General features: G+C 37.1%; 1 protein-coding gene across 1 annotated transcript in view; it reads right to left on the reverse strand.

Moving 5' to 3' along the window:
- The window catches only part of CRPPA (CDP-L-ribitol pyrophosphorylase A), a 116,065-nt gene that overhangs the window by 73,153 nt on the left and 22,291 nt on the right, over positions 1-20,621 (reverse strand). Inside the window, exons 3-4 of the mRNA XM_035901770.1 lie at positions 18,652-18,801; positions 517-621 (exon numbers count right to left, since the gene is read on the reverse strand). Coding sequence (XP_035757663.1) covers positions 517-621; positions 18,652-18,801 — 255 coding nt within the window. The remainder of the gene's footprint in view (positions 1-516; positions 622-18,651; positions 18,802-20,621) is intronic.

Raw genomic sequence — 20,621 nt, forward strand, 5'->3', positions numbered from 1 at the left:
AAGGTGAATGATGTTTAACAACATTTTAAGAGATTGTTTCAAAAGGTCTTAAACATTACAGTGTTACTGAATGTAATGAACTGTTCTAAAAATCAAACTCTTGTTAGCCAGCTATCTGGCATCAGAGAAAAAGTGATGTCCTCATAGGAAAAGTGGAGGAAAATAGAGAAAAGATATAGCAATAGCAGGAGAAAGCTCATCTCATAAAAGAATGTCCTTAGCTTTAGAGATTATGGCTTTATAGTTTTACAGATTCTCAGGTTATCCAAACACCTAGTTGATTTTCCTACTTCCAGATAACTACTGTTTTTATTGATTATCGCAGGTAACATCTGGCCAAGTCTGTCTACAACAATGAGCTCTAAAAAAAGCTCATGATAATCCAAAAATAATTCTGAAATGTGGAAGAGAAAAGCCTAACTATTATAATTGAAAATGTATCTGAATTTTTATGGTAATACGTGAATTTTATTCATTTTAAAAGACATATAAAAAAATAGATATTATTGCCTTTACCTTCCAGAGGTCAGCTGTTCCTTCAACAAGTTTGGCATTTGTTTTGCAGTATTTCAGAGCCAGATGCAAACATTCAGTTCCATAATCCAGGTCATAGTCTGTACACTGTAGTAATTAAAAAAGAATAAATATTCTTAATTAGTCTTAAAGAAATCATACTTTTAAGCAATAACAGATTTATTAATTAAACCTTACATCTCAACAGTCCTGTCCAGAATATTACAGGCTGTAGTAGGTAGGTAGGTTCAGGATAGATCAGAAATAAAACCCTTCCAAGAAGCTTATGCCAAATTCTAGCTATCCAAAGTGTTACAGAAGTACATAAACACTTTATAACCACAAATTAATTCAGTTAGGTGCTGCAAGTATCTTGCTACACTTTTATGTTGTTAACTAAATCAATGAGGAGTTACATGTATAAACAAATTTTTGATGGAGTTGAGGCCCCACCAAAAGAAATCATCAACCTTCTAGTGACAAACTTCTGAAGTATGTGAAGTTGTTAATAAATTGTAGAAGCACGACTCATTAAATGCCTTGTCCTTTCTAGTTTTTGCAGCATCAAAAGAGGATAGTAGTAACTAAGAACCTCTGTATTCCTTACATGTTTCCCTCTGTATTTTTCCCCAATTATCTGCACACAAAATAGCAGTTTCATGCTGCTCCATGAGCCTTCCAGATTAAAAAAAAGTTTGTCCACTTTTTAGTCATCTAGAACAGACATTCTTCTCTCAACATACCCTTCCCAAGCAGTTTGGTTTCCTACAGTTGGTGATTATAAGAATCCTATTAATAGAAAATTGAGTAGGGAACAGAATCTCTCAAGCCAAAACATAGGTAGGTACAAAAGCAGGAACTGGGAGCTTATCAGACAGGACTACCTCAAGATGAATTGGCCTGATTAAGATAAGGAAGTTCTAGTCTATTTTCATATTGTAAATTACCAGTCCACCCAGAAACATGAATTACATGTAACAAGGAAGGATCATTTAAGATAAGGTCTTTCATAAAAATGGATGTATTTGATCAGACCACAGGTTGACTAGCTCAGTATCCAGTCTCTAGGAGAGGTTGACAATGGATAGTCAAGGATAAGTAAATAAGAACAAGGCAATCATATATTCTTACTTTCCCAGAATACTCCCTTGGCCTCATATACAGCTATTATCCTGGCTTAGGAAATCCCTAAATTAAGAAGTCCCTGAGGGACACACTGAACCAGAACTAACTGCCTTAACAGTCCTCAGTGAATTACAGGAATCCTGAATTCACGCAATTACTTTTTGAATAGCAGTATTTTTTTTAGCACCTGCATCAGGGAGCATCTGATTCATCACTCTCTCCATCACATCCTCTGTTGTTCTGACAGAAAAGGGAGTGCAAAACCACCTGCTCAGCCCTTCAAAATGCTCCACCACTCCTCTTCTCACACCTCTCCACAGGTAAAGAGATCAACATCTATTCAGTCATTTCATGTGCAGAAGCTGCTTCAAAACTTTGATCAACCCTTTTGCCCTCCTTTACATTTATTTACACTTACCTATCAATTTTATCATAACATCCTTCTTAGTTAGCCCTCATCTCTACCACCTAGAAAAAAATATGGGCATTTCTACCTCCTGTTCCAAATTATTTATGAACAAAATGAACTGCACAGGTCCCAGAACAGATCTTCACAAAACTCCACTGGTGATTTACTGCTACGAAAGCTGGTCGTGCCCTTTACCTTGTTTCTTATCTTCTAACAAATAATCTACTCTGGTAAATCCTTATTCTTATCCCAAATCTGTTCAGTTTCCTTAAAAAGCCTTTGGTAAAAGCATCAGTGAAACATCTCATTATGCAAGTAGGATGTTATCAGCTTCAGCAACCTCAAACAAGATGCAGGTTAACTCAAAGAACAACAATTAGCTCTGCAATGCATAAGCTTTCCTTTACAAAAACTGAAGTAACCCTTCCCCTCTGTCAAATTTAACCATGCATCTACAAATTCGTGTTTTGAATAAAATGTGACAGTCCAGTTACTGTGCTCAGTAATTCACAGTCTCCTCCAGGATTCAAGAATTCAAAATTGTCAAGAATGCAAAAGTCTAAGAGGGTTAAAGAAGATCCAAATGAGAGTGCTGCAATACAACTTGCCTTTTTTTAAATATGATTTCCTCAAGAAGTTTAATAAAAAAAGATGAAGAAAATTTTAGTTTCTATTCTTGTTTTATAATATATCAGTGAAATTCAAGGAATTCATCAGCATTATACATCTGAATTGTATTACTAACAGAGACGTCTTAGAAAAGTCATAGTTATCCCTTTGATATTACTTAAATTCATAGAATCATAGAATGTTTAGGGTTGGAGGTCTTAGAAAAGTCATAGTTATCACTGTGATATTACTTAAATTCATAGAATCATAGAATCATAGAATGTTTAGGGTTGGAAGGGACCACTAGTGGTCATCTAGTCCAACCCCCCTGCAGTGAGCAGGGACACTGCTAACTAGATCAGGTTGCTCAGAGCCCCGTCCAACCTGGCCTTGAACGTTCCCGGGGATGGGGCCTCCACTACCTCTCTGGGCAACCCGTTCCAGTGTTTTACCACCCTCATTGTAAAAAATTTCTTCCTTACCTCTAGCCTGAACCTACCCTGTTCTAGTTTAAAACCATTTCCCCTTGTCCTAACACAGCTGGCCCTACTAAAAAGACGTTCCCCATCTTTCCTATAGGCCCCCTTTAGGTACTGGAAGGCCGCAATCAGGTCTCCCCGTAGCCTTCTTTTCTCCAGACTGAACAAGCCCAACTCTCTCAGCCTGTCCTCATAGGAGAGGTGCTCCAGCCCTCGGATCATTTTTGTAGCCCTCCTCTGGACCCGTTCCAACAGTTCCATGTCCTTCTTGTGCTGAGGGCTCCAGAGCTGGACGCAGTACTCCAGTAAATTCATAATCTTTGTCATTTTAGTTTGTCATGACTGCAATCCAGAAGAAGATCCTTTTAAACCGCCCACTTAGAAAGACAAGTAACTTAAGTGCTATACTTCTCCACAGAAGTTTGAGTAACAAAACAAAGCAGACACAAGAAGCAAGATTAACTTAAAAAGAAAGACTTCTTTCAGAATACTAAAGAAAATAGGGGTTTAAAAAAGACAGTTTGGAATATTTTTAAATTAAGCAGAAATTATTTATATTTTTTAAATAAGCAAGATACAAAAAAAACCATAAAGGAAAAGAACATAAAGGTCAACAGAAAATAGAAAGGAATAGGGAACTCTAGCTCCAAAATATTAAAATGGAGTGATCTCTCAAGTAAAGAGGTCCAGAGATAAATTGCCAATGAAACCAGAAAAAGCCTAGTAACTTTCAATTCCAAATATTTTTTTATAAAAGTGTTTCCTTTTTTTTGTTTTGTTTTTAAGGGAAATTTTCTGGTAGAATGCAAATTATTTTCTGCTAATGTGAATAACATACAGGGTTGAAAAACCCCATATTTTTCATTTGCCTCAGAGTGGAAGAGAACATTTCAGAAAAAAAAATCTGTGAAAGAATTTACTTTGAATTCAAATTAACTCACGTTTTTAAAAATATGGGTAACGAATGATACTAGGACAAGACTAAGCAATTCCAACTTTTTAGCAAGGTATTAATTACAGATAATTAGTAGGGAGTGGAGAAGTTCCATAAACGGGCTAAAGCATCTTGAGGGTATTGCTGGCTTCAAGGGATGAAATATGACACAAAGCAAAGTAATAATTAAAGACATATTTCACTAACACTTGTACATCATGACATTTACCACTCTAATTATCTGTAATTGTTTAAACCTAAACATATTGTCACAGTGTACTCTTCTGCAAGGCTGATGTCAGAGGAGAACAATGAAATGGAAGTATCAGCTCAAGACCAGCTTAGTCCGTACATTATCCATATGCTAAACAGCTCCACAAGTGAAATTTTAAATCCATATTAAAGGTGCAGATTAGAAAGCTTCTCTGTTGCTCTAAGAAATTCAGTTAATAAATTAAGCATTATCAGGGAGTACCTATAATAAAAAGGTGCAGAATATCTATGAGGAAAATTCTTACTGACCCAGGCATGCAAAAATTCTCATCCTAAGTCTTCTGTATGTATTTCATTGTACGTCTAGAGCCAATGTACATTACAACAATCTGTTTAAAACTCTCACTATTTCCAAAGTCTGTTTTTAACCAAAAGGCTTTTTAACATAACGTTTGCCAGAGTCCAGTTAACAGTACACGGTACAGTACTGAACTTGACATGCACACATAGCCTTGTGAAACAATAGACATAGTTTAAGTTTCAGACCACAGACTTTAAATGGTGGAAACAGCTGGAAATATTGGCACAAAACATATCCACAAAAGAAGGAAAACAGATTGGTTTAGCTCTTTAAATGACACAGAAGGAAATACGTTATTTAAAAATGCTTTTGAACTGTTGAATATTCAAAGGCATTCTAAAAGGTAGTTTTAGACACTGACTTTTCTGTGGGTGGTTTTTTGTTTGTTTGTTTTCCAAGAATGGATGTTTGAATAAAGTGTTATGGGTGGAGTGAGATTCAGATTTTATTACATCAGGTCTTCTTCCCTGCCTCCTAGATTAGATTGAAAATATTCTGATAAATATTACTTCCTAAAATGAAAACTTTAACTGTTGTTGCTTAGCCTTAAACATGGAACAAGGGGTTAGAGCAAAGAGCAGCTAAGCAGCCTGTATCTCCCTGGTACTTACTAATAGTCCATAAGCTAATTTGTTTCCAGTACAATACTTTGAACAAGTAAAATTATAAAGCAGTATTTAACATTAAATTGCTTTTACTGTTAACATGCACAATTCTACTGTATCTTCATACTGAGAAGAGATTTTTGAATGTATACAGCAGAACACAGATGCAAGAAAAATTTTCATTACAGCACTGTCATTTTCCTATTTTATTCATCACTCCTTCATTTTATAATAAGCAAACAAAAAAATCAATATTCTTTATGTATTAACCGAAAGAAAATCTTCAGATTTGCTCCTTTACACAGGTACCTTTAAAACCTGTATAGAACCACTTCTTTACACTTCTTTCATCATTGGCTGGGTCATCTTTAGTACTCTTTCAACTGTCAGCAGCAAGTGTCTCCATTTTACTCTCCCATGTAAATCCATTCTATAACAGTATCAGAACACTTGCAATTAAAATGCATAACTAATTAGCGATAGCTGAGCTTTATAATTTTTCCAGATCCTTGCAAATCAAGTTTCCACTGCTGAAGTGCCAGAGTACATCATGAACATTCATCATCAGGAACATTTTACTAAGTTAAAAAAGAAGCAGACACAAGCTCTTGCTGAACATGAATTGGACTATTTTTATTGTATTTCATAAAAAATTTTTTTGCCGTGTTCATTTCCATGGAAACCAGAAAATGCTGAATCCAACAGTGGATTTGCAGCAAGCACTCAGCCTACAGCAATACACACAGCTAAATAAGAAAAGACAGGAGCAGAAAACAGAAGGAGGAAACACATGAATGAGGAAACAGTGAGATTAATGTGAGTTCAGGTAAGCTCATCTCTGAAACAATTTCTACTGTAGTTAATTATTAAAACTGCCATGACAGACATCCAGAAGCAGTAGTGCTTCACAGTGAAAAGAATAAAGATACAGCGATTTACTCTGTAACAGAATTAAGCAAGCCTGTTTCTCCACAGATCTGTATCTATATCCCAAAGCCTTTCACTGCAGTAATGGTAAGTGCCCGTTCTGTATGTGCCATGATTTCCCAGCACTCTACCATCAGATCCCCTGAATACTTCCTGACTGCCTGCTGAAATATTTTGGTACTCAAGTTGCCTCTAAGTCCACTAAATACCCATTAAAGAACTTATGCATTGGTTGGTTCCAAGATCCCATGGGCTAAAATGTATATGACCAAGAAAAACAGAACAGCTGAATTCACATTTCAGCCATGGAGTTGAGGGCCTAAGAGCTTGAATCCTTTGAGGCTCCAGCCTCCTCTCAGTGAAGGCATTCATTTGGGTTTACCTCCTCCTCACACTCGCTGATTTTTCAGTAACTATATAGGGTCTTAACATCACTGAAGCTTCTATGGCCTGTCAATTTTGACCAAAATCATGATCTTAAGGATCTTTCCCCCAACCTAAATCATTCTACGATTCTATGAAAAGGAATAAAATGCACAATTAAAGGTTTAAAATATTATTGAGGCAAGGGTTAAAAACAAGCAATGCTTTCAACTATCTTTTTAATAGTAAAAGTTTCAAATGAAAGAATAATTTTGCTTCTTCCCGTTCTGGAATAATGTCGTGGGTCAATGAATGCAGCCCACATTGCCATCACCAGCAACCACATTCTATATTCCTGCTGTAGACATATGAGCTACGAAGTCAAGTTAGCTATGCATTTTCTTCCTATTAGTCATCTTTGAAAGCAGTTCACAATCTCTCCTTATGTTGAGGCTGACAGTTGTTGTGGTTTAACCCGGCTGGCAACTCAGCACCACGCAGCCGCTCGCTCACTCCCCCCTCCCTCAGTGGGATGGGGGAGAGAATCGGGAAGAAAATAAAAGGTTAGAGCTGTGGGCTGAGATAAAGACAGTTTAATAAGAGAAAATAATAATAATAGTAACAATGAGAATGGTAACAGAATATATAGAATATACAAAACAAATGATGCACAACGCAATAGCTCACCACCCACCGACCGATGCCCAGCCCGTCCCGAGACGCGATCACTCCCCCCGAGCCGCCATCACTATCCCTGCAACCGACCGACCAACTACCCCCAAGCATGATGTTATGTGGTATGGAATAGCTCTTTGGTCAGGTTGGGTTAGCTGTCCTAGCTGTGCTCCCTCCCAGCTTGTTATGCACCTGGGCAAGCAGGAGAAGCTCAAAAAGTCCTTGAGTAGTCTGAGCACTACTTGGCAACAACGAAAAACATCAGTGTGTTATCAACATTCTTGTAGCATTAAATCCAAAACACAGCACTATGCTAGCTTCTATGAAGAAAATTAACTCTATCCCAGCCGAAACCAGGACACAGTTACTGTTCACTGTACACAACTTGCTGCCAGGCAGTAGGAGGCCTATAGGCAGGAAGGCAGAGCACAAACACACAGCGTGGGCAACATAAAATTTGCTTTCCCTATCACTGTTTAAAGTTTCAGCTACTAGCCAAGGTTGGGGATAACTCCACTCTTTTTTTCTTTAAACACCAATTTGCTTGAAAAACTCACTGTTACAATATGTAAAAGCAGAAACTCAATGGCATGCAGAAACGTGTATGGATGCAGGGAACAAATATTTATATTAAAGTTTGCACTTCTGGGAATAAATTAAACAAAATTATTTTGTAAGATCCAAGAATGACATTTTTATGTGGGTGTTTCTGTCCATTTCAGACAGGTTCCTTCAACTTTCTTCTAAGTGACATCACACATGATTCTGTGACCAAAAGGTAGGCTCTAGAACTAATGAGCTAGATTGAAAACCCCTTGTTTTCAGTGTCCCATTTTATCAAAACCACTAAGAAAAAATGTCATTTACTTTGATTTAGATTCATCAAGGAATCACTACAAGAAAAACACTGACATAAGGTAACTAGACAATTAGAAAAGACATCCATTTTATCGTCTGTCATTTTTCTAGCTCTGACCTCAAAATGAAACAGAAGCTGAAGTATAATAACAAGACTAGGTCCTAGCTCCAGACTCCTTAAGTGTGACCACGGATAAAAGAAACAGAAAGATCAAGTTTTAAAATTCTTTTGAGAAAGCGTAAGAGCTATCTTTTCTGTTCTTAAATCCATGCCTTAAGACACTTGCAGATACCCTACAGGATTATTATGATAGTGCTTGTATCATTGCCTCAACTTGCACCAGGTGAGATTTAGACTGAATGTTAGGAAAAGTTTCTTCACCAAAAGGGTTGTCAAGCATTGGAACAGGCTGTCCAGGGAAGTGGTTGAGTCACCATCCCTGGAGGTATTTTAAAAGATGTGTAGATGTAGTGCTTAGGGACATGGTTTAGTGGTGGACTTGGCAGTGTTAGGTTAACGGTTGGACTTGATGATCTTACAGGTCTTTTCCAACCTAAATGATTCCATGATTAAAGCCTACTCTTTAAGTCTTAATCTTATTCTGGCTGCTGCTGCTTCTGTGTCTGCAAAAGGAGAGGTCCAAACAAACCAATCATCCTGTAAAAGAAGTACATGTGCTCAACTTTACACCAAAATAATAAAAACACTATCATTTTGAAAAAAAAAACTAGTTACGTCTGAAAAGTAGACAGAGAGCTCTAACCCCTACACGTACCTAGAATAATCCATAATTCAGTCCTTCCAGAGAATGAGGTCTGCTATGTTCTAGATAAATCACCAACCAACTTGTAGAGACAGAGGAAAAAGTGCAGCATAATGAAAATGAGAATACAACCTAGGTGAGAATAAACAATTGTATTGGTATGAAGGTGAAATACCTGATGCAACTCAGAGCTAGTTAATAATCAGATTGACTTCATAAACCAGGTCCTGAGTAACAATGAGACAGGATTGATTTTTTTTGATATCAGAAACAGACACAGGGGTCATTTTGAGCATGCAGCTGAACATGGAATTTCAGATCTCATATACAATTTCAGGTTTTTAAAAAAGTCGTATTTTAGTTACAACATCAAGAAGAAATAAGAAAACGTTAATATTCTATGTGACAACAGTAATAGTCAAAACACTGTGTTAGGACTCACTGATTACACTTTTAAAAATAATCTTGTAAATTGGAAAAATACTTAGAAGAGAGTTATATGAACAAAACAAAAAAATCTTGTCCTAATGTAGAAAGCTACAGATTATTCAGGTTATTCTAACAAAATGTAAAGAAGTGATTGTTCATATTCTCCCCGTAAAGAGATTTCTAAAGATATCAATCAAGTTCTAAAACCAGATAATTCTATGTGGCTTAGAAGTAGAGGTGAACCAAATTCAGGCCAAGTTAAAATGCGTGTTTTATATTTAAATTCTTTGAACAGATAAGATTATTCACTCTTGGAACAATTTACTTAAGAGAATCACCTCTTGAAATCATGCAAGGTCATAAATGGTCCTTTTCCTTGCCTTTCAATACACTAAACTGTCAGTAGCTAGGAGATTAAAAGCTCCAGCATCACTACCTTGCTTTCTTCTTTGCTCTCTCAGAACAAGCAGCAGATGACAATTTAGATTGGTGGTCTCTCATATGCTGGATACAGAGATTCTTGCTCAGTATTCAGCATTTTTTGAGTTTGTGCCAAATGGGTGGTTCTTGTGGATACAGTACACTTAGGATAAATCCAGTAACACTTACAACAATGCTCTCATAATCCAGTCTAATTTCCAACTTGAATAACTGCAGTGTGTCTCCCTGACATACACCCTCCAAATTCTATCTGAAAACAAAATGCCTTTTCACCGCTACAGAGATGCCAGATTTCACCCAGGGTGTGGCAGCTTTGCACCACTGCACCAAACAGTTCCAAGAGCTAATATGTGAATTCACAAAGTGCTTTGAGAACCTACAGGATGAGGAGTTCCATAAAATGGAAGTAATTATCCCATTAGCAAAAAAACTTTTTATTTTTTTCTTATGCAAGGCATTAGAATTTCTCCAAACATTCTTGTGGCAGAAATTAATTAGGGCAAGGTGGGGATTTATACAATATCCTGGCTCTACCATTGCGCCAAAGAACTAATCAAGTACAGAGCTATCTGAACTAGCATAATTTTCTCAATAGACCACCAGTCTAGCTTCAGGTTTTGAATAAATGAAAGCACTACTGACAAAATTCCTTTAGCATATTTATTGTGAAAAGAATTCTGTAAAATTGGGTAGGTTTAAGGACAGGGAAACAGAAAAAAAATATTTATGCCTCTAAATCTCAGGACAAAGCTGCGTCTCAGACGCAGACGTCTCAGAACTACAACCTGAAGACTGCACAAATAGGGTAAAAAATATGCCAGATGAAGTAACTGTAAAATCTGTTTGGAAAACGTCTCAGAACTACAACCTGAAGACTGCACAAATTAGGATATTCATGTAGGTGAGGTTGACAACCCTGTATTTAAGCAACAGTCTGTGCATCAGCCTGAAGATGAATGGAAAAAGGCAGATCCTCTGTAAAACTACATAATTAAAAAATTAGCTCCATTGCAATTTTGCATCAAAACCAAAAAATTACCACTTTTCAAAAAAAACAGGAATGAAATGGAATAGAACTCAGGTTCTACAGAAGTTCCAAAGAAATGAACTTTAAATGGGACTAAAACCAGAGATAAATCCAAGCCAAAATGGACCACAACAATGAAAGGGTGCTGTTAATAAAGTAAAAACTTCTCATGTAAGGAGAAATCAGATACTATGTTTTCTTTCAACATTTAGGAGCCACACAGATTTCCTTGTCAAACAATCAGATCCAAAATCCTAATGAGCCATGGACCAATAGGCAAAAAGGCTTCCTTTGTTAGGTAGGTCTATAGGCAGAAAACCTATAGACACAAACTGGAATGCAGAATTAGGTAAAACACAACAATGACGTTACATGGAATCTGTTTAGAAGACCTGAACATATAACGGCAAAACACAAACGTGAAGTGGATCACCAAAGCTGGGGATGGTGGAAAAGGAAGTGGATCTCTACGTACACACACAGCGCACATAGAAACCACGAAATACATTTGAAGAAGAATGAGGTAAATTGATCATCCTTACAACATAATACACTCAAAAGATGTCTGACTCTTTTTAAAGATGAAGGCCAAGAAAACAACCCATTACAGCTTATGATAAAATCTATAATCTTACCTCTTTTTTTGTCATATGTTAAAAACAATGGTGATCTCTTTTTCAGTTTTTATACTGCAAAACCAAACAGCTCTGACCTATATCACCAATTCATGACTGAATAGCACAAAGTAAATTTTTTTTTTTTGTCCAAGTGAATGTTTACAGGAGATAATTATTAAGCTGTTCAGCCTTGCCATAACTTAGATGCCTTGGCATACAGAAAATTTCGTATTTGGTGAATGCAACAGAAAGTTGAGGTGCCTTGAAGATTCAGATATCTTTAGTCTTAGGAGGGAGGTGAGCAGTGGGGTTTTTTTCATGATTCCAGCACTAGACTTAAAAGCCCAAATTCTGCCTCACATTTTGACCCTTCAGTCCTTTTCCTGAATCTGACCCTTCCTCCCAAAGTTGCCAAGGTTTTAGTCAACAATTTGTCTGCTACTGTTCATTTAATCGCCTGTTGCTCCTGGCAATGTTAACTTGACAGACATTGATTTCTTTAACAAAGAATGAACCCACAGGAAAATCCCCAAATCAGTCTAGACATTTTGCCTCGAAGGACTTGCCTGACCTATGCCAAAATATTACTAAACTGCTACAGCTGACTCCACTTCCCCCCTACAGAGGATACTAAAATGCTTCACACATGTTTGAAGAAGAATCCCAGTAATGTTGTGCCCTTTCAAAAAGCACTTCAGAAGTTTACAAAATCCACATGGAATACACTCCCTATTATTTACATACAGAAAAGACAATACTTTGAGCAAATACTTCTACAATGGGCCTAACAATAGGCAACTTCCTTTCTTACTCTGGCAAAATCTTCCCTGAACATTCTCAGGGGTTTGTTAGACAACAATTTTGGGATTTCCTTTTCTTCTGCTGAGGACCAGGTTGGACAGTTTGCAGAATATCTCTTCTCCCCATCTCAACCCCATCTGGGGACATCTTGTAATGATTTTTTTGGGAGTGGAAGAACATCTGCCTCCCAGAATTTAGCATCAAAGTATTTGCATGATTCTCCCTGACACACTATTATTTTGTATCTTGTCATTACTATGCTTATATATAGCAGCTCTCTCTTATGCAGACAGATGCTGTAATGTCCAATAAGTAAATGTAATTGCTTCTTATCCAAAAACTGGGTAATGTCAGCTATGAACAGATGTATTTTATTCAGTGTAGTCCCAAAAAGGACTAATCTCTACACAGTTTCTACGCAGATTAGATAGAATCCCTCAGGTCAGTCTGTTCCGTGTGGATATCTGCAAGGGGGTTATAGACATGCATCAGAGAAACATCTCTAAACATGTTGAAGCTCATCCTCCATCAATGAATATTCCTGCTTCCTTTTTTTTTTTTTAGTTTTCTATTTCAACTTCATTGTTCTGATTAGCTAAATATAAACTTCCATAATCCACAGAAGGTCTACTGTCAACAGATGATTAAACTACATATGCAATGCACAGCCGCAAAAAATGGTGTAGCTTTTGTGGTAAATTTCCCCAGGTACAGAATATCTCGAGGCTAAGTGTAAAACAACATACAAAAGACTAGCAGAAAAAAAAAACACACCTTTGTATCAAAATTATATTTTTTAATTAAGATTGTTATAAACCTATCACTCTGTCTTTAAACAGTGATCACACTTTGCCATGCCATCCACATCTGAAGGATTCCTGCAGAATAGCCTTCTAACATGTTCCACCCTTTCTTCAGCTGCATGTAGCTCTTCCCTCTTAAAAGGTCCTTGGCTTCACCAGACTGGTCACATTGGTCAGCAATTCCCCAGCATTCATGCTGACACCTCTCTAACCATCATATCATCTACCCTAGGCTTTTTGTTTACATCTCTGGCATAGAAGCTAGTCAGGATCTTCTGACTCTTCTGTTTCCATTTGCAGTTGTTTCTCTGCCAGATCAGGAAAGGCAAAGCTTTCTAATTGTTCCTGCTACCTTCCTTACTTTGGCAGATACATTTCAAATATGCAGTACTTTGTTAAGTTTGGGTATTTCAGCCTTTGTATATTGGGGTTGTGTTACTTTGTACACTAATGGGACATGACACAACAAGATGCTTTGTGTTAAAAGACAAAAGATCTCTGAGATATCTGTGCATTTCACAATATGTCAAAAACTGGTATTACAGAAATCAGTCTCAGCCTACTCAGATTAAAGGAAAAAGGTAGTCTACCTGATTTCCTGATACACTAATTCCTTAAAAGATACTGCTCCAGGGGAACGCTTGACTTCTGGTAAGTGAAGTCTTCCCCCCCAAGGTTTGTAGGATCATACTTCACGTTTGCTTCTATTTAATTTAAAAAGCTGAAAAGAAACATGAAACCTTAAGCAAAATTGAACAAGCCTGGTCTAAGGAATTTATCCTTTATTTGCTATCTTTGGAAAGGGTTGATTTTCAATTAACACTTAAACTTTTCTGATTTCCCTTAGGGCTGGTAAGAATAGAAAAGAAACATGCATTTCCAAAGATCAGGAATTTAATTTTTATTAACCTTAAAAAAAAAATCTAACTGGCTGGTTTTGTCTCAGGTAGGTTAGAATTTAAGTCACAGAATCATGTAGGTTGGAAAAGACCTTTAAGATCATCAAGTCCTGAGCACACTGCTGGCTCATATTCAGCTGGCTATCAACTGGCACCCCCAGGTCCTTTTCTGCCAGGCAACTTTCCAGACACTCTTCCCCAAGCCTGTAGCATTGCATGGGGTTGCTGTGACCCAAGTGCAGCACCCTCACTTGAGCCCTCCTCCCCTCAAGCAGATCAACACTCCCACCCAATTTGGGGTCATCTGCAAATTTACTGAGGGCGCACTCAATCCCCTCATCCAGGTCATTGATAAAGATATTAAACAGAACTGGGCCCAGAACTGAGCCCTGGGGGACACCACTTGTTACCGGCCACCAACTGGATTTAACTCCATTGACCACAACTCTCTGGGCTTGGCCAGCCAGCCAGTTTTTCACCCAGTGAAGAGTGTACCTGTCTAAGCCATGAGCTGCCAGCTTCTCTAGGAATCAGAGTAGTCAAAGTAGTGAGGCTTTTTAAGATCAAGACATCATTTTAGTTCACTGGCTGTTGTGGTCTCTGAACAGTTGCTTAATTTCAATATTGACTTTAAGCGGTTTTAGTCTGACTTATGTGATGTCTAATACAGGGGCCAAGAGGTATCCTGAATTAAAAGTAAAATGTGTAACGATGTAACAGAAACTTCATAAAAATGTTAAAATCAGTATCACTATTCTGGAGTGGAAGGAGTAGCCATTTCCTGGACAGTGGCCTTCTGATCCTACTGCACTGGAGCAATCATCATTTGAGGTAGAATACTGAAAAGCTTTCCCTTCCCTGTAGCACCTCTCCTTACCTGCTGCTGCATGACAAAAAGGCAGACACAAAGCACTCCCAATTCTTCTTTCACCAAGAAACAACAATGGTTTTCAAACTGCTTGCATTCCCCCAGTAATAGAGTAAAAATATGGGACATCTGAATGTCTTTTTTTTTTCCCTTCTCTCAAACATACACAGACATATCAAAAAAAGCTGCTTCTGCTACTAATTGATGTTAAAATTGATGCTAACTGAAAAAGTCTGAGATTATTTTTTATGGAAATATTTTTGTAAATCTATTTTTTTTTTCAGTATGATTTAAAGAAATTATTCAAAATTAACCATCAGAAGACCAAGCAGTATCCAGTACCTCACCAACATTTTTTGTATTGCTCTTCCCACTTCAGATTTATTTACTTCTCTGGGGATTAAAAACAAACAAACCCTACTTTGCAGGCAGAAGTCCCTGGCTACCTTACAATAGCAGAGTAGAAAGATTAAATACTTTCCCCATCAGGATCAAGAAAGATTATGAAACTGTGAGAGGAGGACTGTCCCAAAGAACAGAAGATTTCAAGTTAATACACCTAGCAAAAGGAGATGTGACTAGTGGGAACAAGAAACCCTTTTGAAAACAATATAATGCATGCCTTCCCGCAGAACCTAATTCTGTCACACAACACAAGCAAAAACTAGAAACACGGTGGAAATTATTTCATAGCATACTTGAGAGGTAATGGATGGAATACTTAACCCTATTTCTGGGTAACTGATGAAACAGACTCTAATTTTATGTCACTTCCAGTTCAACATTTTTTCTTTTTTTTGACAAACTGGTTGTAATAAGGAAATAAAAATACTGGGTTTTTTAACCTTTGAAAAACCCCTGTTAAAAGGGACTTAGATATGCAAGTGATGAAGAATGTTCTAATGAGCTCTCAAAGTCATTACAAAGACAATGGAATGCATGCAATTTTTGCGCAACAAAAATTTCATAAGTTTCAGTAGCACTACTATAAAGCTGAGAAGTTAATAGTTATGACATCAGAAATCTCTACATCATTCACAGATAAATCAGAAAGCAACATATATCTGAACAAAGAAGATCTGTTTGGAATATGTATGTTCTAGGCAACAAAGAAGAGGTAAGAGTAAAAACTAAATTGAGATCCAGTGCACAAAAAATGAGATGCGTGCAATGAAATGTATGCAAACAACGTGGCTGGATGTCCTCAAAATCTGTGCTGTATCTGCACCAAATGTAAAGAGAATTCACTGTAGTATACATACATTTTAAGATAACATTGTAAAACAAAGTTTGGCATTTGTTGTATCTACTTCAATTAATTTTATGTACAAGCCAAGTATTTTTCCCCAAATCATTACTGTAATTTTTTAATCAAGCAAGAAATGGAAAAAGTTTTCTAAGGAAATTACTTCAAATTTGATGAAGACATACAAAAGTGGTTTTACATATTTTAATAGTGTTAATAGCTTATTCCTTTCTAGTTCTAAATACATTCAAAACAGCAATAAAAGGAGAAAGAGCACTAGTCTGCTCTGCCCAGATTGGTACCAGACAAGAAGAGCAAAAAAGACTATAGATGGCAAACCTGTAAAAATCAGAGAACTGACCTTCAATTAAATGTTGCAACTTAGCGGTCAAAATACTCAGAGATATCACATTTGTGAAAAAGAACACATCTGCAAGTAAATTCTCTAAATCTACCTGCTCACATCAGATGATGCATTTAAATAGAGATGGAGTTTAAAAGCAGTGTTCCACATCATCCACAACGTAACTGAAAAGCCTATGTTATTTGAAGCAGTAATTCAAATGGACAGTTTCTTTCTAAGGAATGCATGTTTGACTATTGTTTTTCTGTTGCATAAAGGTCACAACTGTATAAAATACACAGGAATGGGACCGTGATACCATGCTGAGTCAGTCAAAATGAATTCCATTCCCAGCTTTGTGAATGACTTGCAACATGAGTAATAAAATTATTGTATCTTTTTTCTTCATCTGTACAATGATCCTTACTTACTGGGAACTAATGATGGGTACGTTGATATTTAGGAAGCATCATAAGCTCCATCCATCCTACAAAAATCTGTCTTACGGTAGCTTGACTAAGTTTTTCAGGACAACGATTATCTTTTTTTATTTGTTTGTACAGTTCCCAGAACAATAGGTTCTTAATCCTTGACTTGGACAGCTAAGCACCATTGAAACATAAATAATTAGCAAACAATATGAGTTGAGAGGTTTAGTGAAGTGTTACCCTTCCCAGAGCTCCAAGGCACAGAGCATGTAAATGACCAGAATTCAGCCAATGCAAAGGGAACTGGGGACAAGAAACCATAGCCTTGGTTGCTTGCTAACAACTTTGGTGGCTTGTTCTTGAAAGAGCAGGGATACAAAAAAGGAGACTGATGGAATGCATATGTGAGAAGAGAACACTATTCAGAGGAGCATAGGGACTGCAAATATAGTTGCCTTTTGAACAAGGCATTTAGGACGAAAGCTTTTTATGTATTTGCCAGTTCTACTGTATCTGCAAGCTAAGAGCAAACACAGTAGGAAAAAGGGGTTTGTTTGGGGGGATTTTTTTGAGAAACAACACAAACATGCAATTTGCCAAAAGAAATATAGATCAACAAGAAACAGTTGTACAATCAACAGTAGCTGTTGTCTCTTGAGATGTCCCCTATGCATATATATGCTGCCTTTATCATGAGTATGCCCACTACATTCAAGCTAGAGTCTCACTTAGAAGAATCAGCTGTGTGTTATCATACACACCCAAGAACATCTCCCTGCTTCATATCAGAAGAAAGGAGGTTGGAGCTAGCCCAATCACTTGAGTAGCTCTTCATCTTGGACAGCCCTTCACATTCAGCATCTAAGAATAGCTTCACGTATCAAGCATAAAGGGTCTGACATGGAATTTGTGCCAACATTGTAAAACAATTACTGAACAATTCAGCAGCTGTTTCTTCTTCATTGTCTGTCCCCGCATTTGTCCTGTTGTTGGTGACCTCTAAGCTTGCACTCTGAAGGTGGATATCAGTAATTTGGGCTTGTTTACTCTAGAAATGAAAGACTGATGGGAAGCATGACTGTCAGTATTACTGGAGCGAAAAATAATTCCTTCCAAGTGACAAATGAAGAAATACTCTGCTTCCTGTCAGTCTGGAAGATACCTGGAGGACAGGCAATTTCCACAAGGTGATGAATGAAAAGGAAGCAGAATGCTGAGACGAAAGCCTGGAGTGTTTCCAGTAAACCATGAATGTAGGGTGGGGCAAACGAAAGCAGTCTTCAAGATGGATAAAGGCAAGAGAGTCAGGGTTTAATTCACTACCCACAATTTTTTTCTTAAAGATGATGTTAAAGCAATATATTAGGAAAAAATTGAGAATTACAACAGAGACTAAGTAAATATTTTCAGCCATTAATCAAAGTGTGTACAATACACACACACACTTATTTACCTAGATGTATCAAGTTAATATTATCCCACTATTTTAGAACAGCCCATATCCCATCATATTATATAATGCCATTATTACACTGTGCATCCAAAACTCTTCGATACTCAGTCAACAATACATACTTAATAAATACCTAACTTCAAACACATTAACCCACTCATTACTTAAGTAATCTAAGGCACAATAAAAATGAAAGCAAATCTGCCTGTCCAATAGTTTAGACCCCTTACCCCCTCTTGTATTTGGCAGTATAATCAGAAAAGTTGAACAGATTAGAATGATAAAGCATTTTCATCAAAAGACTACAGAAGTAATACACACAGAGTTTGATGTGATCTGAAAAAGATGCCGAATCTCTGTTTTTGAAAGAAGAGAAATAAAGTGGGTTGTGGGGTTTTGTTTTTTGTTTTTTTTTAACTAAAGTAAATGGAAAAAAGTCTTAGAAAGTCTCAAAGACTTACCTGTTGGTATGCTTCATAGATTATATCAAACAAGAAAGCCTGAGGCATTTCACTCGCTCTGTACCTGGCACGTTCCAATGAGTGGTCTAAACAGCCATCTGCAGCAGAGGCAATAACAGTAGAAACTAGAGGACGAATTGCTCCTGCTGCCTGTGGAACAAAACACAGAGAGGCCTAAATATTATTAATATTAACGTATATCAGATAGCTGCAGTCAAAAAAAGTAAGAGCTTTAAAATACATTTTCTACTTAATTATCTTTTAGATATCTCATAATGCATAAGTGATACAGCTTAGTCTGTAGGAGACAAAATTTATATAGCAATGGAAAACTGTAAGTACACACTGAAGGCCAATTTAACAGGAAAAAAATATCTTAAGTCCTTCACAAACATCTACTGCAAATACATGTACACATCTGAGATGTTCGTTTTTCAGACTTTCTTCTACATACACATTAGGTGGTTTCCGTGAGGACAGTTCTAGGCCTACTCAGATATCAAACAGCAGGAGACACACCTAAGAGCTCTTGACAATCCACACCACCTATTGCTTTCACAGATTTCAGTTTGGCTAAACTGCTCAGAAATAAGCAACAAGAAAAGTTTCAGAAAATTGAGCTTGTTCCTCCATGTTGAATTCATCCTATGAAATACTGAGCAACCATACTTACCAGTGAAATCACTGGGAACGTAGTATATACATCAAAAGTATTCAATATCCAGCAGCACTGTGTCCCAGAACAGGTATTTAAATGCTTATATTTCAGTTTTGGTTTTGCTTAATATGAAACCAATTAAACACATATATTTGATCTTTTCATCAATATATAGTATTAAAGATATCTAGCATCTCTGAAACAGAACTCTCCAAGCTGGGTTTAGTCATTTTGATACCAGAAAGTTACCCACACTTCATCAGTCACTTATCAAATGCTCGCATGAACTTTATATGAAGCTAAAGGCAATCGGGACAAGAGTTCTCCGTACTATAATAAAGAAAAGGATGCTAATGGCAGAACATTGCTTATCAAGTCACAGGCCAAAAAGCATGCTCCCTAACAATGCTAACCACTCAGAATGACATCCTTACACTATACTGTTTATTATCTATTTTTAAGAATAATAAAAAAGAATAACTGATGCTGTTCCAAGACATTTGGAATTATCCATCATCTTAAATCAGTATACGTAGAAAACCACTCCGGATGGTGAATTCTGACACTTCTCACTGGAGCCATAGATGATCTTCTAAGGTCTACTGAGCTTTGACACAGGAAAAAAAAACAGGTCTCATCACATAAAATAAAAGCAGTGTTACCGTTGATTTAATTTCTCTTCCGCTGGCAAATCCTGCCCTCATACATGAGTCCCGTCCATTCTTACATGATTTATGACCTCAGGTAAGCATACAGTGGGAGAATGAGACACCAAAAGTGAGCCCAAAGATTTTTCCTCTTGGAAGGGAAAGAACTAGTTCTCTTCCCTCCCCCTTTCACAATACTGAACAATAAAACAGAAGAATGCAGTCAGCGTGTTGAGCACTTTATGAGCTCTAAAATACAGTTTCTTTTAGTTCATTCTTTTACAGAATGAGGACAGGGACGTGAACCAATTTCTCATGCCCAAAGAGTTCTGCTATGCATGAGCTACCAGGGCAGGGCATAGGGAGAGAAAAGATTCAAAAGATTCACATGACAAGAAATATCTGAACCACTTTCTCTAAATCTAAAAAGCACTTTTTCTTTCTAATACATGGGAAGAGACATCTATGTAAAACACTACATGGAGCAAAACATTATCATCCAAAGGCAAAACATGGTACAGAAAGACCAGCGAGAACTACGAAATCACAGAACTGTCTGTAAAGGACCTTGAGAGGTAATCTAGTCCACCTTTCTGTCCCAGGCAGGATCAATTTTATTTCTGTAATAGAAAAGGCAAACTGACGAAACTAAACACCACCATAAT

Source organism: Egretta garzetta, unplaced genomic scaffold, assembly GCF_000687185.1.
Source record: "Egretta garzetta isolate BGI_Z169 unplaced genomic scaffold, ASM68718v1 scaffold629, whole genome shotgun sequence".
NCBI classification, from domain to species: domain Eukaryota; kingdom Metazoa; phylum Chordata; class Aves; order Pelecaniformes; family Ardeidae; genus Egretta; species Egretta garzetta.